This window comes from Gekko japonicus, unplaced genomic scaffold, assembly GCF_001447785.1.
Source record: "Gekko japonicus isolate JY-2015 unplaced genomic scaffold, Gekko_japonicus_V1.1 scaffold4509, whole genome shotgun sequence".
Classification (NCBI taxonomy): Eukaryota; Metazoa; Chordata; class Lepidosauria; order Squamata; family Gekkonidae; genus Gekko; species Gekko japonicus.
The window spans coordinates 5,619-30,184 of record NW_015173827.1 but is presented as its reverse complement, the minus strand read 5'-3'; the positions used below and the strand labels follow the sequence as shown (position 1 = coordinate 30,184).

The following is a 24,566-nucleotide window of genomic DNA, read 5'->3' as shown; positions in this document are numbered from 1 at the left end:
TGCTTGTTTATTAGCTAACAATAGTGAGGAAGACAGGGCCACACCAGCAGTACAGCAGAAGAGAAGAAATCAAGATGTTGAGTAAATCATTTATTATCACTTCTTGACCCCAACACGTTTCGCCTATGGCGTTGTCAGGGGCTCTATTTTAAACAGGAAAAATATACTCATAAAATAATAAAACATATATAATCAATACAAAATCATAAAACATATATAATGAATACAATACACTTTGAATAATTATTAAGAATTTTTTAAGAATAAAAATCTTAGGAATCTACAACCTGAAAAAGTTTTTTAGAAAAACAGGATATTGTTTTAAAGGATTATATAACAATTTAACCCAAGGAAACCAGTAGCAAAGATAATTAATTATTAAATATTAATAAATAATATGTAACTAAACAACTATCCTGCTTATATTATTGTACTAAGTATCAGTTCTTTATACAGCAGAGTGTAGAACACCCTAGAACTAAATCAGATGTTATAACTTTAAAGATCTTAAATAAGGTATATAAGTTCCAAACTTTCATTTAGCCTAGAAGGCAACAAGGATTTTAGCCTTAAAATCCACTCTGCCTCTTTCCTCAGAAGTGTATTGTCATTGTGGTCTGATACTTGTTGGATTGCCCCCAAAACAGAATCCATTGAAGTACAATTATTTTCCAAAAAATGTGCAACTTAAGGGACTCCAGTTTTCTTGAGTAAGATGTTACTTCTGTGTTCAGTAACACGTATTTAAAGTGTTTAAAGTTAAAGTTATAGCATCTTATAATTTAGTGGAAAAGGTTTATCGTTGAAAAAATAGAACTAATTTAGTTCTAGGATCTTCCACACTCTGCTGTATAAAGAACTGATACTTAGCACAATAATATATACACAATATTTTTGTGAATGCTTTTTTGAACTATGGTCCTTTAAGGGGTTAATGAACGCCTATTGCATCAGACTAGATAACCCCTTGAGCTTGATTCCACCTTTAATGCTCAAGGTGAGGCTGTAGGCTTATGCTACAATAGGTAAGCAGAATAGTTTTTAGTTATGTCGTAAATGAAATTCTCTCTTACCAATAAGTAATTTCTGGAGACAGACTTTCCTTCAGTGAAACAGATTTTATTTGGTTACAGCCTGCAGACCGAGTGTCTCCCATCGCCCAATGAGCACTGGGAGAACACACCTGAATGAGGTCTGGGACCTGATATTTATTCTGTCCCGGCGTGGTTTGGAAAATTAAAAAATGCCCTCTTCCGGCCACCAGAGCTGGTGACAAGAAGTTACATAATAATTCCCGGTCGCCTAATTACTTCACTTCTGCTTTTTATTAAGACAAAAAGCCCCTACTTTCCCAAAAAGGGCATAATTACTCCCCACAAAGTTCAATCTTGAGTCACTCGGGTCGAGCCCCCCCTGGTCCGTTGGGTCAACAGGAATTTCAAACCACGAGATGTTCTCTCCCTTCGAGTATGTGTTCATTACTTTTCACAATCATCTTAAGCTGCCCAGCCTACTTCTCTATTTTTCTCCAGCCTGGGTTAGCAAGAACAAACAAGTCAAAGCAGTATAAATATATATATGGGTATATGTGCTAGTTATTAAATACATTGTTCAAGCATATTGATTTCTTTGCTAGGTAAAATCTTCAGGTACTTTTCCCAGTGTCACATTAAAGCTATGGCAAGCCCTTGTTGTGTTTTGCCAATTGCTAGCTAACAGTTGAACTTTTTCCTCTCTTAGCTGGCCCTAGAGTTTAGTTCCTATTTTCTAGCCTTATTCCATAACCCACTCTCAACGCCCACCACAAGTATCTTGAGACACAGATATTCTTGTAAAGAATGGACTTGTCTTCTCGTAAATCTGGACTTTCAGACCGCAAGATGTCCCATTTCATCAGGCCTGTCTTGGGCCATCATCTCTGCAACAGACTTGTTTATAAGAGTCTAAAATGCCAGGTTCCTCATTTTAGGCCGGTTAGCATATACACTAAGAATATATAAAAATATGCAAGATTAAACATTGCAAAGCTTCTGCCTATCTTTATGTTTCAACTGCCCAACTGTTAATCATTCCACTGGATAGCCAGGTATCTTAGGTGCTTTTCTTGTCACCCAGATTGCTGATTGTAGCCAGGTTCTTTGAGACTGCTACATTGACAGAGGTCCATCAGTAGCTATTAGCTACAATATATATATATGTGCTCTGGGGCAAGTGATGCTCCGTCTTCTTGGTGCTTGGGGGGGTTCAACAGTGGGAGGGCTTCTAATTGTCCTGGCCCCACTGGTGGACCTCCAGATGGCACCTGGTATTTCTGGCCACTGTGTGATACAGAATGTTGGGCTGGATGGGCCTTTGGCCTGATCCAACATTGGCATCTCTTAGGTTCTTATGACAGTTGTCTAGGCCACACTTCGGCTTTCTAATTAAGCCAGCTTCAGCATCCATTCTCAAGCAATACACTCTTAATTTCAATACACAGCAAAACGTCCCTTTATCTGAAGGCACTTTTAATCTATGTGAAATATTCCTGCCGCATGCTACTTCTGCTTTCTGCTGAAGGCAATCTTTTGCAACCGTCTTCCGCATCTACTAAGTGGAGATGTTTGTGCAAGCTAGTTCTTGCTAGTGTCTGACTTCCCCATTTCCAACTCCCCTTTAGCTCAGCTTCTTAGTTCTGCCTTAATCATTAATTGATTTCCAGCAATGCAATTTTTTTAAAGCAAGGTTCTTTTAAAATCGGAAGCCCCTTATATTATTGCATTTCTTACAGTTACATATTGTTTATTAATATTTAATAATTAATTATCTTTGCTGCTGGTTTCCTGGGGTTAAATTATTATAGAATCATTTAAAACAATACCCTATTTTTCTAGAAGAATTTGTCAGGTTGTAGGTTCCTAAGATTTTATTCTTAAAAAATTCTTAATAATGATTCAAAGTGTATTGTATTCATTATATATGTTTTATGATTTTTATGAGTGTATTTTCCTGTTTATAATAGATCCCCTAACAAAGCCATAGGCAAAACGCATCAGGACCAGGAATTAATAATAAAGGATTCAGTCAACACCTTGATTCTTCTCTTCTGCTGTTGCTGTTATCTACGCCAGTGTAATGCAAGGATACCAATAAACAAATGCTACAGGTGTACGAATATTTCTCAACTAAAACACTGTCCATAATTCCCTATTTAGTTTTGAACTGGAAATACCCAATCTGAAACTAAACAGGGAATTTAGGGCACAATTATAGTTCACAAATATTCATATGCCCACCCTTAATAGATGTACTCCAGTTTTGTAAATTTTTTCCATAGTTTTGTTTTTTTAATGCAAGTGTGGAATGTTCACATTTCTTCCCTACAGTGAGATGTGCAGTTTCTTTCTGCAACTCACTGCAGAAGAGCAATTGTAGATGACTAGTGTTTGGGCACAGAGTTATAACCTGAAGGCTAACATTATTCTTTGTTTCTATTTAGTCACTATTTAAAGTTGTAGAAACTGATTCTGTACATTTTAACTTGTACAGTTTAATTTACATGTACAACATAACATAACTACAAAACAGTTAAAATTTTCTTCTGTCTCATGTATTATTTTTAGTTTTTGAGCTTATAGATGAGAACGTATCAGCAAGAACAGAATATGGACTCAAGGTAAAGTCTAAAGTTAATTTGTTAGGTTTACTGGACTGACTGAGGATCCATTGCATCTATTTGATAAAGTGGGCTCTAGTCTAAAGCTTATGCGTCAATAAATGTGTCAAGTTAACTGTAAGGCTCCGTTTTGTTCTTTGCTGCAACAGGCTAAGATGGCTACCAGTGCCAACCTAAAAAGTAGGATTGCTAACTTCCAGGTGATCAGGGGTCTACTGGGTTCTGGCCAACAGGAGGAAGTGGACTGCTCTGCAGCCTGCTTTCATCATTTTGCTAAGTGCTTTGCAGATAAAATCTCTTGTATCTGGTCTAACTTGGAGTCTGCATTAACAGCTATAGCAGGGGTGGCGAACACGCGGCTCTAGAGCCGCATGCGGCTCCCGGCCAAAATTAATGCGGCTCTTTGCCTCTTATCATCATTTTGTATATTGTGGCTCTGTCGCGTTCCTCCTTGGTCTTGGGGGTGGCGCCCCCAGTGGCCGTTGTGGCACGACGTGAGTGGGCCCCGTGAGGAGCGGCGTGGCTCTGGAGGCGAGGGTTTGGAAAAGACGGGGTAGAAGAGGACCTCAGAATGGCAGGGGGCGGGGTTGACGTCACCCCGAGCGCCCCTCTGCAGACACTCCCGCACGACCTCTGGCACGCTCCGTCTCTCTATCCCTTCTCTTGCTCTCTGCCAGTCGCTCCGTGTCGCTCCTCCCCGGTCCCTTCTTACGGCCGCCTTTTATTTCCTCCCCCCTCCCACTCCCGGGCCACACCACTCTTCCACTCCCGGCCCCGCCCCCCTTTAACAGAGGAGACGCGCGCCGCCGGGTAGACGCCCACCGGACACGCGCTCCCTGTCATCCGGTCGCCGTTGAGGCCGCGCCACCGGCCCTGCTCCCCTGTCGCAGCTTCTGTCACGCGTCTCGGGCCGGGGCTCTCGCCCCCGTGCCCGAGCGCGTCCTGCGGTCGTCTCGTGCAGCCGGGCGTCTTCTGGGGAGGTTCGACGTTGGGGCGCTGCCTCCCTCTCCCGGTCTTCGGCGCTGGCATCGGCCGGTAGGTCGGGGTGTGGGGAGTTCCTCGGGGCGTCGTTGTTAAAAGTATATGCTTTTGTGTGAGTGTTTGTTTTGGCAGGTCACTGCGTGGTGTGGCTCTCTGACTCTCACAGTTTAAAATTTTGGCTCTTTTTGTCGAACTTGTTCGCCACCCCTGAGCTATAGCATCAGAGGGTGCCAGGGTGGCCAGTTGTGTGCGATACCTTTCAGCTGATCCAGTCTGAGGATGTGGACAGGGTTCATGGAAGTTTGAGACTTGCCACCTGCTTGTGTGACCCTTGTCCCTCCTGGCTGCTTAAATCTACTGGGAGGGGCTGGTGGATTGGGTAACCCTGCTGGGGCTGGGTGGGCTGGGGGAGCGGGCTTAGTAAATACCTCTCTGAGAGAGGGAGTGGTCACTACTGCCTTGAAGCAAGCAGTGGTGTGTCCACTCTTAAAGAAACCTACTCTGGACCCAGGAAAGTTAAATAACTACCGTCCAGTCACACATATACCATTCTCAAGCAAGGTGATTGAACAAGTAGTGGCTGGCAAACTTCAGAGATTCCTGAATGAAGCAGTTTGTTTAGTTACATTCCGGTCTGCTTTCAGGTCTGCTTATGGGACTCAAATAGCCTTGGTCACGCTGGTGGATGACATGTACAGGGATATGGACAGGGAGAGTGTAACTGTAATTTTCATGGACCTCTTAACAGCTTTTAATAAAATCAATCATGGTATCCTTCTGCATCCCCTTTTGGGAGCTGGAGGCACTGTTTTGCAGTGGTTCTGGTCATACCACAAGAGTAGGTTTCAGACCATGGTGTTGGAGGGCTGCTGTTCTGCCTTTAGCCTATGGGTTTCCCCAGAATTTCATTTTGTCCCCCATGCTTTTCAATATGTGTGTAAAGCCACCAAGAAAAGTCATCCAAATATTGGGGCTGAGCTGCCACCAATATGCAGATGACACTCAGCTCAAAGTTGTGCCACCAGCAGATCTCAAGGAGGCTGTAGAAACTAGAGGTAGTGCTAACAAGCTGAAACTTAATCTCAGTGAAACAGAGGTGCTACTGGTGGTAGGGAGGGTCTGACCCAGGAAATCAGGTATCCCCTGTTCTGGACTAGGTAGCACTCTCCTAAAGGAGCAGGTTAGTAGCTTGGAGGTACTTCTGGATCCAGGACTCCTGTTGGATAAACAGTTAGTAACAGTGGCTAGGGCTGCCTTTCACCAGCTTCGGTTCTTTCCAAACAGAAAGATCTTGCCACTGTGGTGCATGCCCTGGTAGCATCTAGAGTTGGTTACTGCAGTACAGTCTGTATGGGACTGCCCTTGTTTGGAAGCTACAGTTGGTACAGAATGCTGTGGCTAGAGTATTGACTGAAATGGGTTATTACTGCAATCTTGTTCCATCTGCACTGGCTTTCAATTTGCCCCCGGTCTCAATTCAAGGTGCTGATGCTTTAAAGCCCTGTACCACCTAGGACCAACATATCTTAAGGACTGCCTCCTCCCATATGAACCTACCAATGCACTCTTGTAATCTTCAGAGGCCCTGCTTCAGTTGCCCCTTCCATCTGAAGCTATGCGGGTGGTGACCTGAGAAAGGGCCTTGTCTGTCATGGCACCAAAACTTTGGAACTCTCTCCCCAGGAAGATTAATCTGTCTCCTTTTATCAGTGTCTTTCATCAACAGGTGAAGGCTTTTTTGTTTTGTCTTGCATATCCTATTGTTGTTTATTTAAGTATTTTAATTGATTTTTTATCATTTTAACTGTATTTTTCATTGTTGTTTTTTTATATTCACCACCTTGTGAACCCTGATAAAAATGTTTTAAATAAAATAAATAACTGCTGTGGGGGGAATGTCCTTTCTCAATAACAGAGGCTTAATTTGTAGAAATGGGCAGCTGAAACTTTTCATGGTATGGAGGTAAAGAATTTCCCCTGATAAATAACATCCCATTAATATAGTTTCAGGTGGGTAGCTGTGTTGGTCTGCAGTGGAAGCCCAGTAGTGCCTTAAAGACCAACAAGATTTCCAGAGTACAAGCTTTCCAGAGTCAAAGCTCCCTTCATCTAATTAAACCTCCATTAAAGAGGCAAGCATTTTTCCTCCAGGCATGAAAAGACACCTGCAGTCATGTGACTAGCAGTGGTGATGTAGTTCTGATGCAGAACTTGGGTGGGTGGGTATCTAATTTAAAAAAACCCCTCTTGACAGTTAGAGTTTGGCCGTTGAGACTGTCAGGTTTTTTTGGTCGGTGGATACTGTGCCAGGGGACTGACAAGTCATGTTGGACCTCTCTGAGTCTGAGTAGTAAATGAGATTTCTCTACAGATTCCAATATTAAGGGAATCTGAGAAAAGCCAGATGTGGTTCTATACCATAGTGAAATCTAAGGAGTCTTAGAAAGGAAAATAAGCTCCTGGTGGTTAAACAAGAGATTCATGTTCCTCTCACATAGAATCTATACCCTGCTGGAGGGAGAGTTGGGTTTAGTGGATTTAGTGTGTGTCAGGAGGGTTTACTGGACTAGTGGGTGTCCAAAAAAAAGAAAGAAAGGGAAAAAACCCCAAGGCACAGCGGAGGTATTTCTCTGTGGAGGTGGAGAGAACCTGAGAAATCCAAACGGAAACTAGCAGTCTAGAACAGCACAGGGGTTGAGACTAGAGAAAGCGTGTTTTGTACTGTGGTATCTGAAGTGAATGATTATAAATTAACTGACCTAAAGCTGAACTATACCATCTGAAACAATGTATACACAAGCATCAGCTTTTCCCTTGTATATATATTCCCTGCCTGCCCGTCCTTGTAAATAAAATTGTCAGTTGATTTTATTGTTGCATGTCATAGGTGCCTCAGTGTCTGACAGAGTGAAGTACTTGACAAAGTTAAACCATAAGCTTCATCCCAGAAAAAGGGCGGTGCTCATGAAAAGCCAGAGAGATTAATATTTATAAAAAGGTCTCATCAATAAGTAGCTGGGTGTGTGACAGAGGGACGAACTGTGTGGGTTCCTGGCTGAAGAGGTGGGCAGACAGTGTCAGTGGAAAATAAGACTCCTCCAACTTGTGAAAGTTTAAAGGAACAAATCCCCACAAACTCCGAAATAAGTGAGTTCGTCATACCTACTAGGAAGAATTACTTCCTTCTAATTCCTTTAGTATATTTTTATCTCATTTTTCTCCCTGATAGGGACCAAAAGCAGCTTGCAAAAATATAATTTAAATAGATTTATAAATTCAGTGTTTTTTTAAAAAAGTAGACAAGACATCTTGGGCTGATGTTCACCAAGTCAATCCAACTGACCAAGGCCATGGGCTATAATCCACAGATAAAAGATCCTTTTGACTCTTGCCCTTTGGCTCATACCCATGTCCCCAGTCATACCCAGGAGAGAGAAAAAAATACTCAGCCTGGCTGTTTCAACCTGGCATTCCATTATAAGCCCAATGACTTAAATGGACTCACAAATATATAATTCTATTTAGGATGACACTGTACATCCTGGAACCTTAAAGGCTGTTCATCCCAAGGGCAATCTCAACAGCACTCATGTTTACATGTTTTTGTGGGGTTTTGTTGTAAAGCAATAGTGGCAAAACTGTGAAGAATTCTGTCTTATAGTACCACATTGTGGCTGCGCTTCTGAGAACACTTTCCTGGGAGTAATCACCATTTAATAAAATGGGAAATACTTTAAAGTAGACCTGCTTAGAATTTCTCACTGTTTATGTTATGTGTATATTGATACTATGCTTTATATTTTTCCCTTTAGATTAAGGAATTGCTATATCAAGGCCAAAGTATTCCTGAAGAATTGATTGTAAAGATGCTTCTGAACAAAATGGAAACTCCAGAGGTTTTTCACTTTGGTATCTGTTTTCTTCTTTATCTTGTTTTCTTATTTATCTTTATGTAAGCATACCCTATGATAGCACATACGTATGTGTATCATTCTATAAAACCAGAACATGTGATTTATTTTATTTTTAGATTTTATGTTAAGAGCCTTGGGGGAAGAAATATCCATAGGGTTAATTTCCACAAGATGTTTTAAAAGTAACAATGCATCAAATAACATATTCAGTATAAGGCACTCAAGATGGCAACTAAATTTACTGACACCAGTGCACCCCAAGCCGCAGCGCTCCCTCCAGGAGAGCTGGGGAATGCAGCGCTGGGGCTCTCCCGGCGTCCCGCAAGGCGCAGCAACGGGGCTCTCCAGGTGTCCCTCGAGCCGCAGTGCTCCCACGCAGGCCAGGGAACATGGCGACGGGGCTCTCCCGACATCCCCCGAACCGCAGCGCTCCTGCGTGGGCCTGCAAGACGTGGCGACGGGGCTCTCCCGGCGTCCCCCAAGTTGCAGCGCTCCTGCGCAGGCCTGGGGGACGTGGGGGCGGGGCTGTTCGGGCCTTCCCCGAGCCACAGTGCTTCTGCGCGGGCTTGGGGGACCCGGGGCGGGGCTCTCCTGGCCTCCCCCGAGCCGCAGCGCTCCTGCACGGGCTCCAGGGACTCGGGGGCAGTGGTCTCTGGGCCTCCCCTGAGCCGCAGCACTTCTGCGCGGGGTCGGGGGACCCGGGGTCGGGGCTCACCCGGCCTCCCCTGAGCCGCAGCGCTTCTGCGCGGGCTCGGGGGACCCGGGGTGGGGCTCTCCCGGCCTCCCCCGAGCCGCAGCACTCCTGCGTGGGCTCCCCTGCGCGGGCTCTGGGGACCCAGGGGCAGTGCTTTCTGGTCCTCCCCTGAGCCACAGCACTCTTGTGTGGGCTTGGGGGACCCGGGGGCGGGGCTCTCCCGGCCTCCCCCGAGCCGCAGCGCTTCTGCATGGGCTCGGGGGACCCAGGGGCGGGCTCTCCCGGCTTTCCCCAAGCCGCAGTGCTTCTGTGCGGGCTCGGGGGACCTGGGGGCGGGGCTTGCCGCCACACGGGCTCCTGGAGCAGTGCTTCGGCACGCTCCAGCCCCAAAAGACCCCTGATTGTTGGTGAATTCTCAACAACTTTCACTTTCCCAGCTGAGGTCATCAGTAAAGGTGATTGCGGCTACTTCTGTCCTACTGGGGGGGGGGGAACTCCCACAATTTGTAAGGTCAGAATGAGTACATCTAGGTGTATTTTCTTTTTAAGGTCAGTAGCCTGATTTTATCCTTAGTTTATGGTGTATATAAACTCTCAAAGTATGCTGTATTCATGGTTATTTGTAATATTTGTAATATTACTTGGGTAGTTTCCGTTTTATTTTTAATTTATGAGTTATTTAGAGATCTATAGTTTTTTACGTTCTTGTGTAAAGCAGTACAACCAACATTACATCTAATGCTGTATGTGGCAGAGATAAAAGTAGCAACACTATGCATATAACAGCTTTATAAATAATTGTATATTGCAGGGATCCCCAACCTTTTTAGCCTGTGGGCACCTTTGGAATTCTGACTTGGGGATAGGTGCAACTTCAAAATGGCTGCCACAGGAGGCAAGGCCAGCCACAAAACAGCTGCCACAGGAGGCAGAGCCACACACAGAGAGGAAGCCCCGAAGGCAGAGCCACACAGGCAGAGGAAGCTCAAGTGCAGGGGAGAAGAGGGATAATTTTTAAAATACACTAGGAAAGATGAGTGAGATAGAGTAAAACCACCACTGTATTGGCACCTGCTGCTGAAACAGTATTATTTTAAGCTCCATAGCCAATGAGAAGCCCTGCTGGACAAAGCCCATATGACCCACCCACTTTCTTTAAACACTTGGTGGGCACCATGAAAGGTGTTAGTGGGTGCCATGGTGCCCATGGGGGTACCTGGTGTATCATAACAGCCCATATTGCCCATAACTGGGTGAACACCATTCTCTTAACTTTCCACTACCTATCTGGAGCCCCTTTTTTGATACTGATTATATACAATGTTCTTGGTGTCACATGTTCATCTCAAAACTGTATCAATTTAATGTATTTTATGTTTTTTTAAAAAAGTGTTTAACAGGAGGGGGGTTGTTTGTTTTTTTGCAGGCTATGTTCTCTGTGATTTTCCTTGTCTTTCTGAGGAATACATGACTATAACAGAACAAATAGAAATAATTAGAAATCTAAAATTAAAACCAGATTTCTTGATTAATATTAAGGTAATGTCCTTTTTGGTCATTTCTTAATCAATCTCATTCATTATTCTACATATGTAACTACTATTGTGTAGGAGTGAAATATTGCATTTCTATATTCAAGCTGTCATTCTATATTTGTTGTCTTTAAAAGTATGGGTTCTTGTGCCCCTCCTCCTCTGAGGGGCTTCCCCCTCCTGTGGCCACTGCCCTGGCCTCGCTCGCCCCCCCCTTCAGTGCCGGAGGTCTCAGAATGGGCCATGAGCAGGGTTGACATCACCCAATGCTTCCCTCAGCCCAGCTGGTGCCTTCTGCAGCTTGCGCCCCCCTCTTGTTCTTGAAAAAGAGCAGTTTCTGTCAGAGCTCTCTCAGCCCCACCTACCTCACAGGGAGTCTGTTGTGGGGAGGGGAAGGGGAAGGAGTTTGTAAGCAGCTCTGAGACTCCTTTGGGTAGTAAACGGTGGGGTATAAATCCAATCTCTTCTTCTTTGTCTCCTCTCACCGCTCCTATCGGCTCCCAGCCACTCTCTCCTCCTCGACCTCTAGCTCAGCCCCCTTTTTAACTCTTCCAGCTCCCTTGCCCGCCCCCAATTGGCCACCATCTCAGTTGTCAGGATTGGCTCTGCCCCTGTACAAAAGCTCCAGTGCCCAGCTGAGGCACCAGGTGGGACTGGGCCAGTGTCTGCTTCACCACGGGGCGGGACCACCATGCAGACACCGCGGTGCCTTCCACATTGGGGCTTCCTCCTTCGGGCCTCTTCACAGACTCGGGGCCTTCTCTGGCTATCGCACCCGCCCTCTGCCATGCCGCCTGGACCCTCGGCCTTGCCTGCTGCTGCTGGCTCTCCATGTTCCTGCCTCCCACGGCTGCTGCTTGTTTCCTGGGGCTGTGTCCTTTGGTCTCCACTTGGTCTTTCTTGCTGCCAGGGACCTTTCTGTCAGTAGGCACTGGGCTGGTGGGGGTCTCTTCTGTGAGCTCTTGGAGGGGTTGGGGCACAACACGGAGTCCCTCCTTGAGTCTTGACTGACCCTGGCTGGGACAGGGTGCTTGTACAATCCCTTTTCTCTAGTATTCTCTAGTATTGACACCCTTCATTAACTCAGTTATTCCTGAACTTCTTGGCAACATTTCTCTCAAACCATTGCATTCTCACTTTTCATAGGCATGATTTTTATATTTTATATTGTTGGTTTTTAACTATTTTGTAGCTTGTAGCACATTGATACTGCACTCATTTGAGATGTGGGCTGCCAAATCACTATTTTTTTTTAGCCTAGCCTCACCCTATAGATACCATTACCTTTTCTAAAGTGTTGCCCCTCTGCTACAGAGCTCCTGGAATTGTAGCAAATTGGTTGTCAATTTTGCTTTATCCCCCCCACACACACATACTGAAACTATATTGCTTCTAGTCATGATACAAGTTGGATATTCCCTTAGAAAAAGGCATTCCATTGCATGAGGGCTACATATTGCAAAATGATCAGTGAACCAGGCTAGTCTTTATGTACTGTTAGCAAAAACAGTCTCTTTGTTATTGTGGCCTCTGATTCTCTTACAGTCTCAAGATGCTATTGTGCTTACTTTCATTTCACAGAGGTGTAAGTGTGACATCAACATGTGGCCTTGGGTTCTACAAGTACCTGAGGGTCTTAGCTAGGATAGAAAAGCCTTGATCAGATTCCATTTCCAAGACAAAACTGAATTACTTGTTATTAAAAATGCAGACCTGCAGAAGCTGTGTACTGTAATCCTGATCATAACTGTTTAGCAAATTAATCTTGTATTTAAGAAATAGTTAATCTTTCTGCTTCTGTCGTTCTTGAACTATAGTTCCTGAAGTTAATACTCACCATTGTTTGGGACACAATATTGGGGAACAATATAGTTCATATTCTTTTGAATTTCTACTATAACTTTCTTGTTATTTAAACAAGAATACTTCTGTTTTTTTAACTAGTGTCCTGACTATGATTTGTGCCAAAGACTCTCTGGACAAAGACAGCTTTATACAACAGGGCAGGTATTTCAAAGAGATGAATGGGACCCTGATATTATTGAAAAACGGAGGAAAAAGAAGAAAGAGTCAAATAAAGCTGGGGAAGAAGAGGAGGAAGCAGAAGAAGAGGAGGAGGAAGAGGAGGCAGCTGAGGTAGTATTGCAGTATTAAGAATATTGTGAAAACTTAGTCATTCAAGAACAGATTGTGGAATACACTTTCCTCCTGTTTGTAACTGAAGACAGCATCTATTCCTCAGTAGAGAAAAGTATAAGAATATTAAAACAAAATGTCAAATACTTTCCCAATAAAAAGTTGCCATGCAAATTATTAAATATCTAATGAACATTCACAGTGAATTTATAACCATGTGTGTACTCAATACAATACTATGCATGATGTGGAAGAATTGTTTCTTTGCCAGGTAAATTATTCAGGTTAATACTAGATGAAATGGTGATCACAGATCTCCATTTGTCTTTAAAAGCTTATTTATTTAGATATCTTGCCTATTTCTCCAGCCATGGGGGTTCAGAGCAGCTTACAAAGTTGTGCTGTGTCAACTGGTGCACACTACGTTATCAAAAAACAAACCACAAAATCACTACAACTAGAAACAACAAAACATTTACTAGTCCCCTAAAACCAGGCATCAGCTGGGCAAATTAGGCTCCTTCAAAAGCCCTCTTGAACAGAACTGATTTGTAGCACATCCTGAAGGTAGGTACCCTCCCAACCTCTTCTGGAAGGTAGTTCCAAATGGAATGTTCCTCCATGGGAAATGCCCATTATCTTGGGTGGGGAACAGCCAGAAGAAATGGCTGGGAAGTCGGTAGCTGGTACATAGGCTCATACAGCAGAGATGGTCCTTTAGGCATGTGGGCTGCAGGTCATGAAGTGCTTTAAAGGTAAGAACCTGTACCTTGAATTGAACTTGCAAACAGGAAACCAATGAAACTCTTATAAAATGAGTATGATGCAGTCAAACCTACATGCTCTACTCAGCAGACAAGCAGATGTACCAGTTCAAGTCTCCAAGTTGTATTCAAGGGCATGTTGTAGTATAGGTGTACAGGGCTGCACAAGGAAGGAGCAGGAGTTTAATACTTTCACATGTTCATGGTTCCTCTGTCTGAGTCAGAGCCCTGCACAGCTATAATTATGCTTCAAAAGATACGGAAATAATATCAGGTCTGTTGTGACACTTGCCTGTTTAAACTCATATACCTATGATGAAGGCTTAGGTTGGGTGTGAGCCCCAGGACTTCCAAGGTGAGCTCTTAATATGTCTGAATGTACGCTATGCCTGTATCAGCCCTAACTAGCGACAGTGGGATCCAGATCTCACTGACCATCTCTCTGTTTTTGGAGATTTTTAAAAACTTACAAAGTAGTGTTTTTCTGCATACACTATGTCTGTCAGTAGTCCCATTTCACTGTATTATTTAATTATCAAATTTGCTGTTAGAAGGAGTGAAGACTATGATCATGAAGCCAAGTAAGAATCTTCTTCCTCTTAGGCAGCAGCAGATCAACTTATGCTGACAGAAATTTTACCTCATTTGGTTCAGAGGCCAGAAGATTTTTTAGAAAATGTACAACGGAAAATTGATATGTACAGGGATACTGTGCTACATCCTTTAGAGGTAAGAACGAAGTAGGTATCAGATCTAGCAGGAGGGGTGGGATCCATTAATTCCCTTCTCTTGCTGCAGAGCTCCAGCTCCTCCCTTCATGATATTCCTAGGGGCACCATCCTCCAGGAGCAGAACTTGGGGGGAGACATTTGGGGTTTCAGGGCAAGGAGAAAGGCAAGAAAGCTCTGCTCCACTGGCAATCAGGGGAAATTTATTGCAGATTCTAGCCATTATACTATAACTTCTACTGGTAATGAAAAAGTAAATAAATACTTAATTTCAAATTGTCATTTTTATATATTTTTGATAACCAACTTTATCAACAACATCAATAACCTTTATTGGGATGACATCATACGCATGGACCAACTTTATCCTTCCCGTGGATCCAAGAGCAGTACTAATAAATTATACTAATGACTCAGATGCCCATTGCCACTATATATCATGATATTTCATAGTGGTAAAAATCATAGCCCAGAAGCAAAAGGCTGGATTGACAGATTAACACATTTAGTGGAATATTTTAGTGCTTGGGAAAATGTGATTGTGCCAGTCTGAATGTCACAGCCACCCACTAAATAGTGTCTGTGATGTGACTAATGACAAATGATACAGTTATATTTCTGCTTTCGTATGCCACAAAGTCTCATCCCATTCCCAACAGTGATTTTTGTGGAAATTATCAATAGTGTTTTCCTTTAAAAAAAATGTTCTGCTACCTTTCTTTATCTATTAATGCAGTTTTGTTGTAGGGCCTGTCATCTAGCAATCTGTTAAAAGTGGGGGGATCTGAGGAAGACTTCAACCACCCAGTGCTGAGGTGGTTGTTCTAAAGAAATTTGTTTTCAAGTGGAGGAAGATGGAAAGATTGTCTTTGGAATGACTAGCAAAACATATGGGGTTACTGAACACGTGCTTTTCACATAGGCATGCTTCTTGTTATGGAGCTGTCAGGCAGAAGCAAAAAGCAGATACTGTATAAATGAGCCTTCAGTTATACCAGTAGTATAACAGGAGCTGCGGTGGCTCAAGTGGTTAAGATGCTGAACTGCAGGCTGTGGAAGGTCAGTAGTTCAGCAGTTCAAGACCCGGGTGCCGCAAGACGGAGTGAGCTCCCGTCTCTAGTTCCAGCTCCTGCCAACCTAGCAGTTCGAAAGCAAGAAATTGCAAGTAGATAAATAGGGACCACTTTGGTGGGAAGGTTACAGCGTTCCGTGCACCTTGGTGTTTAGTCATGCCGGCCACATGACCACGGAAACGTCTTCAGACAGCGCTGGCTCTTCGGCTTTGAAATGGAGATGAGCACCGCAACCCTAGAGTCGGATTCGACTGGCTTTTGAGCGAGGGAACCTTTACCTTTTATACCAGTAGTCAGGACAAAATGAGCTTTGCTACTTTCCATTCTAAAAATAGGAGTGAAATCAAAAAGCAAGAAAAAGGATCCTATAGCATCACAGCTAGTTCCCCCAAAGTGAGGCACCCTTTTCCATGGCAAGTGGGACATTTGATAGCCTCCCTCTGACCAGGGCTTTTTATTTTATTTTAATTTTTTAAAAAAAGAGGTGCCAGAACGCTCAAGAGGGAAATGAAGTTTAAATCTGCATACTGAAAACGCATGAACTTTTAAACATTTTTGAAAGAATTTTGTCAAAGTGTTTCCAGAATTCTGTTCAGGGTGCGTTCTTCCAGAAAAAAAGCCCTGCCTCTGACTAGTATTGTAGTTTAGAGTCAAGATTAAGATATGGCCTGCATTATTTCAAGGAACGACCCTGGTTTGACAAGCGGAGCAAATAATATTGTCAGTCTGCTGCCATGTTATCTTTTTCTTTGCTTATTTCTGAGGTGTATTCTGTGCCATATCATGCATGACAAAGCATTATGATTGTAACACCACCCCATGAGTTTTTGAACTATAATGATCTGTATGCACCAGTGCAAGGCACTTGAAGTGTAGTCTTAAATTCGTATATTTCTTGCCAAGAATAATACAGTGCAACTATAGTTTTACAAACACTGTGAATACAGCTGTCTGTTTCTAGAACAAACCATTTTTAAATGCTTATCAATGGAAAGTTTTGCCATTAGATTTAGTGGGAACAGAATCAAATCCAATGCAATTTTTCCCCCATCACTGTTCTGATTTAAAAAGCACTCTGTTTTTAAAATATTCAGGAATTAATGGCCGAGCAGGATTCCCAGTATCTTATTGAACTTGATGGAAATAAATCTCCAGATGAACTTTTTACAGTAAGTACATAGCACAAATTGCATATCAAAAAGAAGCCTGATTTATTCTTATGGCCCGTTCTGCAGTTTCAAGAATATCTCTGTTTAAAACAATGGTTGTGCTTTATCAAGCAAATTTGTCAGAGCTGCGGCTTTGCACAATCACAATGAACATTGTACAGTCACATAATAATAAGCTTGTAGCTTTTATCCACAAGTTGAGTCTATATGATTAGCTTTAAGGGGCAAGCTAGTCCAAAAATTAGTTATACATTAGTTAGGTTCACGAATCTTCACTGAACTGGTTTCTATGTCAGGCTGATCATCTCTGTCTTCTCATACACAGAGATAAATATATTATAAAGAATAGTTTCATGCTTTATAAACCTTAATTCCAGCTATCAGAATAGAAATCTTTTACCAGTAAATATATGAAATGTATGGATCAGTCCATTGGTCCATCTATCTCATTATTGTCTAGGAGTGTGCAATATTTTTTTAATGTGGTATTTTTGGTTTGGGTCTATTGGAATGGAACTATTTTGGGTTTTCCAACAAACCCTAGATTCAAATCTGAGATTTTTTGGAAATCCCAATTTTTTCTGGGTCCAATCGAAACGAGAAGAAAAATACCAGATTTTAAAAAGCCAGCCTCTTGGCTTTTTCTCAGCCCAGTTTAAACTGGGCTGCAGGAGAAGCCAGTGCAAAGCTGTGCCAATGGGGAACAATCTGCTCCCCGTGGGCACAGGCGATCCTGGCTGGGCTTGCTTCTCCTGCAGTCTGGTTTAAACGGGGCTCCACGTGGCACAGAAGATCCTGGCTGGGCTGACTTCTGATTTAAACCAGGTTGCAGGAGAAGCCAGTCCCAAGTCAAGCTGGCAGGAACAGTCTGCTCCCCACTGGCACAGCTGAACCCTGGGCTATCTCCTACAGTCTCTTAAACTTTAAAAGCACTTCAGTAGAAGCCTGACAAACAGCTGTTTTTGGATATGCCCAGTAATTCCTGAATAGATCCAGGATTTTTTTCGGGGACTTTTTCCACAGTTTTCCTGAGAAAACCCCGAAATGGGTTTTTGGGATGCCGAAATCTACCCAAAAAGTACCAGTAAGGTATTTTTCAGATAGATTTTTGGCTTGGGTAGATTCAGATTCTCTACATGGGGCTGCCTTTGTCGCTGATCCGGAAGCTGCAGCTAGTGCAGAACGCGGCGGCTAGGCTGCTGATGGGCCTCCCCAGGTGGGAGCACATCAAGCCTGGGTTGAAGGCGCTGCACTGGCTGCCTATAGCATACCGTTCACTGTGGGAGTCCCCAGCCCTATTGGATGAATGGGAGTTACTCTCTCTCTCTTTGACCGCTCTCACCATCCCCACCCCACTTCCCTCTCTCTGAGGCATCCCAGTCTCTAAGACTCGTGGTGGATGAGGAAGAAGGTGCAAGAGATATCATTAGGCACCCTGAAGAAACTAAGGTAAAACACATGGGGATCGGAATAGTCATGTTTCATGTTAGCGATAAGAACCACGCGACAACGAAAGCAATAGACGGACTCGGACTATTTCTTGGTTAGTGGTACCCCAATTGGGGGCCGCAGGAAGTCATCGTAAAACAACTTAAGGCCATCTGACAAAGAAAGCACTTTATTGTTTTATTAATTGGAATGTCTTGATTGTTTTAATGGTTTTATTGGATTTTATGTATGGGCTATGCCCTTTGTAAGCCGCCCTGAGCCCGTTCGCGAGGAGGGCGGGGTAAAAATGTTTAAATAAATATAAAATAAATAAATAAATAAATATATACACCCCTATTATTATCTTTGACCGGCAGCTGCTATCTAATGTTTCTGCTGGAGATTCAGTTAGGGACTCTGCATGCAAAGCATGTGCTTTACCATGGAGGCATGGCCCATTCTCCTCTGTTCAATGAATAGATTTTATTATTATGTTTCGAATATGGTGTCCAAAAGTGTTTTGTTATGTACTCAGAGGTAATATAATTTTAACATGGCAAATCGAATAGATTTGTGATACAAATATATGTTCTCATCCAGAGTTTTACAAATGCTTACACACAGCTGCTGCATGAGGTGCTTCCCTGCATACTTCAATAGACAGTGTAGTTCCACCTCATGAAAGAATGTATGTGCAGGGAGAACCTAATCGTCCATTGAAATCTTATGAGCCGAGGACCTCAGTGTACACAGAGCGTCTACAACAGATCACAAGTTTGAGTCACTAGACTGTAAACGAAAACTATTGATGGTTTTGAATTACACTGAAGCAAGTTCCCATATTTCTGATGACTGTACACAAACCCTATTAATTCAATTATTAAATGATAATGCATTGAAAATGCTGCTTTCTGTTTAGTCAGTAATATCCCGTCTTCAGTCCATGGGCCTGAGAAATGGAGCTATTATAACCAGACTTCAAAGTGCAGAGGAAGAAATTCTAGAAGGACTGGAAAATGTAAGCCTGATACTTGGTTGTGTTGTGATTGGTTGGCTGCAGTGATAGTGTGTGACTGTAAGAAGTGTATTGCTGTTACAGACCTAAGAAAATGATTTCACACTTAGCAGATGTACGGCATAACTGGAAAAATATAATCCAGGAGGATGATAAAGAGTTGATCCTGCCTTATCAGCTTGCCACTGTTCATTATTTTGGGTCACTTAATTTTTATTCCATGTATGTGCTGTCTTTCCAAAGCAAATAATTTAAAACTCTTTATTATGATTTTTGCCCTTTTTATAGTATGTAAAGTCAGTGCAATAGTGTTTGCAATTGTGTGAAGGTAAATTTTCTGATCATGTTTTTTAATGTAGCCCAATTTACACCTGCCTTAATTGTCATTCTGAAAAACAGGATGAAATCTTTCGGGCTCTTGCAGCTTACAAACTTGTAGCACCTAGATATAGATGGTGGCGCAGCAAGTGGGGAAGAATATGTCCCGTGGCTTTAAAAGATGGTGAAATTGTCATGGGATCACCAGACCTTGCAGTCAGGTAAGGTCCAGGTGGGGGAACCCCCACTGATTTCCCCCAGCCCTGCGCACTGCAGCCTCCACCCCGCTCGCAAAAAGACCCTTTTAAGGTCCCCGCCAGTTAGGTGAAGCCCTTGAAATTGGGCAGGAGGGGAGGGAGTGGGTGGCCAGGAGGGTGGTCGCGGGTGGCCAGGAGGGTGGTCGCTCTTGGGGGCAGGGCTTGGATTCCCAGAACACCCCCCAAATCCCCCCTACTGGAGCGATGAGGGGACCTGGCAAACTGTCAGACTCACAGCAAACAATGAAATACTCTTGCAGGAAGGTTTTATTTTATTGAAGCCATGAAGTACTTAGAACAGATTCCCTGTTCAGAATAACACAAGGTGCTTGATACAGGTATAATAAAGCAAGTTTAAAATAACATGGGCCAATAGATATGGTTCCCGCGCCCGCCTTGAGGACTCATCGCGCCAAAACCCTGAGAAAGCAACGGTTGTAGCTGATTAAACAATTATGCTATTCTCACACTACTGTTCATTATAGACTAAGCAAAAAGCCTCCAAACGCGAACCACCTGTAGCCTTGGCAGATAAGGTTCCTTCAAAGCACTGCTAGCGTACATGGAAAGGAATGCAGTTGAAGATGAGCACATGAGGGTGAGGGGGGGACATGCGCATGAGAGTCTAAGCCAGTCCCGGGAAGGAGAGGGGGTGGTGGACACATCTCATATGCATGGAAAAGACATATTGGCAGCTTGCTGACACAAACCTACCCTCTAAACCTATAGCTCCATGTCTTTGTTTTCTTTTTAGCTTCTTAGGTAAGATGTACACACTTTCATCTGAGGAAGCCCTGAAAACATTCATGCTGAATCCTCGTCCCTTCCTGCTACTACCTATGCCACTTCCACCTTGTAAAGTGCTAGTCATTGGACCTCCACTTTCTGGGAAGTCAACCCTGTGTGCGGCAATTGCAAACCACTACATGGGAAAGGTAAGTATAAATTAATTTGTGTAACTAACTCGTGAGAAATTAGATTTTAGAGTAGTTTTTAAAAATAAAACTAAGACTCACAGGCATGTAATGGCTTTCCTGACAAGGGGCCTGTGACAAATGCACTGTGGCCTCAAACTGGGAACTGGCCTTTTAAACCTGGGCTCCACTCTCACAGGGTGTCCTCCTCAGCCTTCCTACTGTGCTCCTCTCCCAGGCCTTCTCACCCATGTTGTCTCCTAGACCGCAGTCCCCAGAGCCACTTGTGCCTGCCTTGCCTTCTCTGGCTGCATCCTGTTGCCCTCAGTGACTAGTGCAGTCTTCTCTTGCCCTTCCCACGGCTTTTCGTGCTGTCGTTGCCTCCAGTCCACCAGCTGAGAGCTGCTTCACTGATCCCAGCTGTTTCTTTGCTCTCCCAGCCACGTGCCGGCTCCTGAGTATCTGCTGCTATCATCTCTGCCCCCATCTCCACTCATCTGCTCATTGCCTCCTTTTAAATGCATGATGCTGCCCAAGATAGACTTTGCAAATAATATAACTTTCCCAAAAGATTGCTCACTTGTCATAATGCATACAGGTAGCAGGCTATCCTAGAGCTTCTGCGAAGATAGGGTCCATAGCAGAGCTCTTGTCTGTGCATGCTGGAAAACGATCAAGACCAGCTTGGGGGATGTAGAGTGTGCAGTGACTACGAGAAAGTGGGGAAGACAGTTTATTATTATCATTTTCTGTTTGTATAGGAGAGCAACCCTTCAAGAAGTCAGGGACTTTAGTGGTGTGAGGAGCCTATGAAATTCCCTTAGTCTGGGGCTTTAAACTTCAACGCCTGTAATGCAGGTGGGAAAAAATGAAGTCCTGTAGCTAGCCCTGTAACTAAAACCGTGCTTGCTATGTAGATGCTGAAATCACATGACAACTTTTGCAATAGCAGCCTTTACATTCTTCCATGTGTTCCTGTGGAACAAGGTTTATTGTGGGATGAGGGTTTGCTGTTTATGACTCCGGTTGCAAAATTAGTAAAGACAATAAATAAAATAAAGTACCTACTGATCACTTAAGAGTTCCTGGAACTTCAACTGACACTTGATCAGTAGAAGATGGAACGCACGCACACACACACACACATACTTACCCGACCTTTCATAAGATTTAATTTTCAAACACTTTCTTTAGGTTCTTGACATGGACGTTCTTCTTAAGGGACATTTAGAAGAAGCAAGATCAGCGCTCATAGAGCAGATTCGTGCTGAAGCAACAGCAGCAGGCATTGCTAAAGTGAAAGAAAAAATAGAAATGGAACGACTGTTCAGGGAGCAAGGTGAGGAGGTTCATAGTCCTTTGTTTTATTAGTGCTTTGGGCAACATTGGAAAGGTATCCTTTCAGCATTCTTCCCAAAAGTAGATGAGATATTGTTATACTAACAGCATAATTACTCATTATCTAAGATCTAATGAGTAAGAACTAAGTAACAAAATCAGAGGCATTTAATGCAACCAACTGATGGAAGAATATGCACCAGATAATCTTCAAGTATCAAGGAGAAAAAATATAATTTTTAATAACTCCATGATGATAGTCAGCAATAGTTAATGGTTTACATACATTTAATAAAAAGGCATTAAAGTGATGCATTTATTTAGGATATTTTTATTCCACCTTTCTGCCATATGGCAGAAACAAATCTAATACAAATTCACATATTAACATAAAAGAAATTATAAAAATAAATAGAATAAAAACAGTAGCCCAAACATTCTACTAACTAACTAATACTTCAATCCTACACAAAGTAACTGTAGTCCAAACCCACTGAAAACAGCAGCTGCATAATAAAAGCATTATTCTTTCTAGCACAGGAACATTTTTAGAGCACACCTGTGTTACACAAATAGGTATCCAAGCAGGGGCTCTAACATGCAAAGCATCCTTTGCATACATACATATATACATAAGGCCCAACATGCATCATCTGGGCAATTAAATGTGGGGTCTTCTGCCTATGTGTACTACAGTCCCAATTCAGGGCAGCACTCCAAAAGAATGAGAGAGGAAATAGCTTAAATAAGAAAAATATTCCCCCTAACATAAAGAATGGGAAAATGGAATGGCGAGAATAGCAAAACAACAACAGTAAAAGAGTTTTATACAATAAACAAATGCAAAACCTTTACATAGCCTACCTATCAATGAGCTATAGTGTATTTAGGGGGGGAAATCTGTGGAAAAGGGAGCCAACTAGCAGTAAGGCAAGCTGGGTTGATATTCTGAAATAAAGGAGAGAAATAAAACATAAATGCCCCAGTAGTGCAGCCAGAGGATCTTTAGAGGTTAACAATGATCAGGGTCCTCATAGTTGCCACCAGAAGGCAAGGAATCACATAGCAAAGTAAACTTTCTGGGGGAGTGGGTTCCAAAGCCTGGATGCATGAACTAAAAAGAACTGTCCCAAATGTCTATTCAAGAGGTCACAGAGAGCATGGCTCCAGCTGAATGATGAATAAAGCCACTGGTAGCTTCATAAGGATGGCAGTCATCCTTTAGTACTTTGTCATGAGCCATTTAGAACTTTAAAGGTCATCAGTAGAACATCAGATTGGACATGGGAACATATTGTAAGTGAGATTTAGGTAGCTTCTGACTACTTATCAGTTATCCACTGACCAAAGTGTCTTAGAAGTCCAAATGGATGTTTGGCATCATTAAAAATTGCTCACTAAATAAGGGACAGTAGTCATATGTAAATTATCCATATGTAAATTAATACTCTCTTACAGTTGCGTTAGGTGCCCAAGAGGCATCTAGTGATAAGGAGTTAGAGGACTTTGAAGAGAGTTTCCAGGTTGATGAAAAAAGTTCCTCAGAACAACCTAGTGCTTCAGCATCTAGAAGCCAAAGAGCTGGTACAGTAACTTTTTTCTCTCATATTAATACAGCCTATAGCAGGGATGAGCAGGCTTATGGCTTGTATGTTCTACTTTTCTTTTTTGAAACCAAAGCCTAGTGGCAAGGTCTGCCACATCCAGTAACGAAAGTCCTATAAAGTCCTGAGTGGTATGAGAATCGGGTATCTATAGAACTGCATTGCTGTATATCACATCATGCCAATTAGTAACTACTAAGACATGGTTGGCTCTCATCTCCTTACACCAAATTCATGAGCTATGATATACCATATGTCTATGATAGTATAGATCTTCGACGTGGTCTCTGTGCATCACACCCATGGGATCTAGTGCGCACGCGCTGCATCGATCGGTGCTGTAGCAAGCTCATCTTCTTCGTGGTCTCTGTGCTTCACACCAATGGGGATCTAGTGCGCCTGCGCTGGATCTGCCGGTGCCTAGCAAGCTCTTTTAAAAGGATTTTCGTGCCTGACCCAACTGAGCATGCTCAGGAGCCCCAGTGAGCATGCCCAGAAGGGCAGGCACGGACATCCCGCCAGTTCTTTCCTTTCCGCCGCGCTGAGCAGACCTGTCTTCGAGAGGTCTGGCCGGATCGCTGCCTTTTTGATCACTTTTAGTGACTAGCTCTCCGTTTTTCCCTTAGTTTTTTCTTCAGTTTCGTTTCCTTTTTCTGTTTTTCAAAAAAAAAAAAAAGGAGTCTTTTTGGGTTTTTTTGTTGTCTGAGGTAAAATTACCTCAGGCCTTCGGGCCGCTGGCCCCCCCCCCACCTCCTTGTCGTTGGCTTTTTCTCCTCAGTCTATGGAGAAGAAGACGAAAAAATTCGAAGAAGTGGGGATTTTTTCAATCGTTGCCGTACTTGTGGAAGTAAATTGGCTCCTCCAGACGGTCATAAGTACTGTATTTTCTGTCTTGGGGAGACTCACAATCCAGACTCCAGTGAACATTGTGCGCAGTTTCAAACCAAACTCGGAAGAACAGAGCAGCACGTTTAAGAGTTTTCCTCTTGGAGAAGGCACTCCAACCGATGGCTGACTCGCCGGTTCCTTCGTCTGTCGCCATATCT

At 43.1% G+C, this 24,566-nt stretch overlaps 1 protein-coding gene across 1 annotated transcript in view; it reads left to right on the top strand.

The window, feature by feature from the left end:
- LOC107120833 (adenylate kinase 9-like) overlaps nt 1-24,566 on the top strand; it is a gene marked incomplete at its 3' end in the record, with an annotated part of 42,294 nt that overhangs the window by 13,388 nt on the left and 4,340 nt on the right. The window contains exons 3-13 of the mRNA XM_015423604.1: nt 3,603-3,655; nt 8,449-8,545; nt 10,671-10,783; nt 12,721-12,912; nt 14,280-14,405; nt 16,572-16,646; nt 18,994-19,092; nt 19,489-19,628; nt 20,419-20,599; nt 21,773-21,917; nt 23,375-23,505. Of these exons, the coding sequence (XP_015279090.1) occupies nt 3,603-3,655; nt 8,449-8,545; nt 10,671-10,783; nt 12,721-12,912; nt 14,280-14,405; nt 16,572-16,646; nt 18,994-19,092; nt 19,489-19,628; nt 20,419-20,599; nt 21,773-21,917; nt 23,375-23,505 (1,352 nt within the window). The remainder of the gene's footprint in view (nt 1-3,602; nt 3,656-8,448; nt 8,546-10,670; nt 10,784-12,720; nt 12,913-14,279; nt 14,406-16,571; nt 16,647-18,993; nt 19,093-19,488; nt 19,629-20,418; nt 20,600-21,772; nt 21,918-23,374; nt 23,506-24,566) is intronic.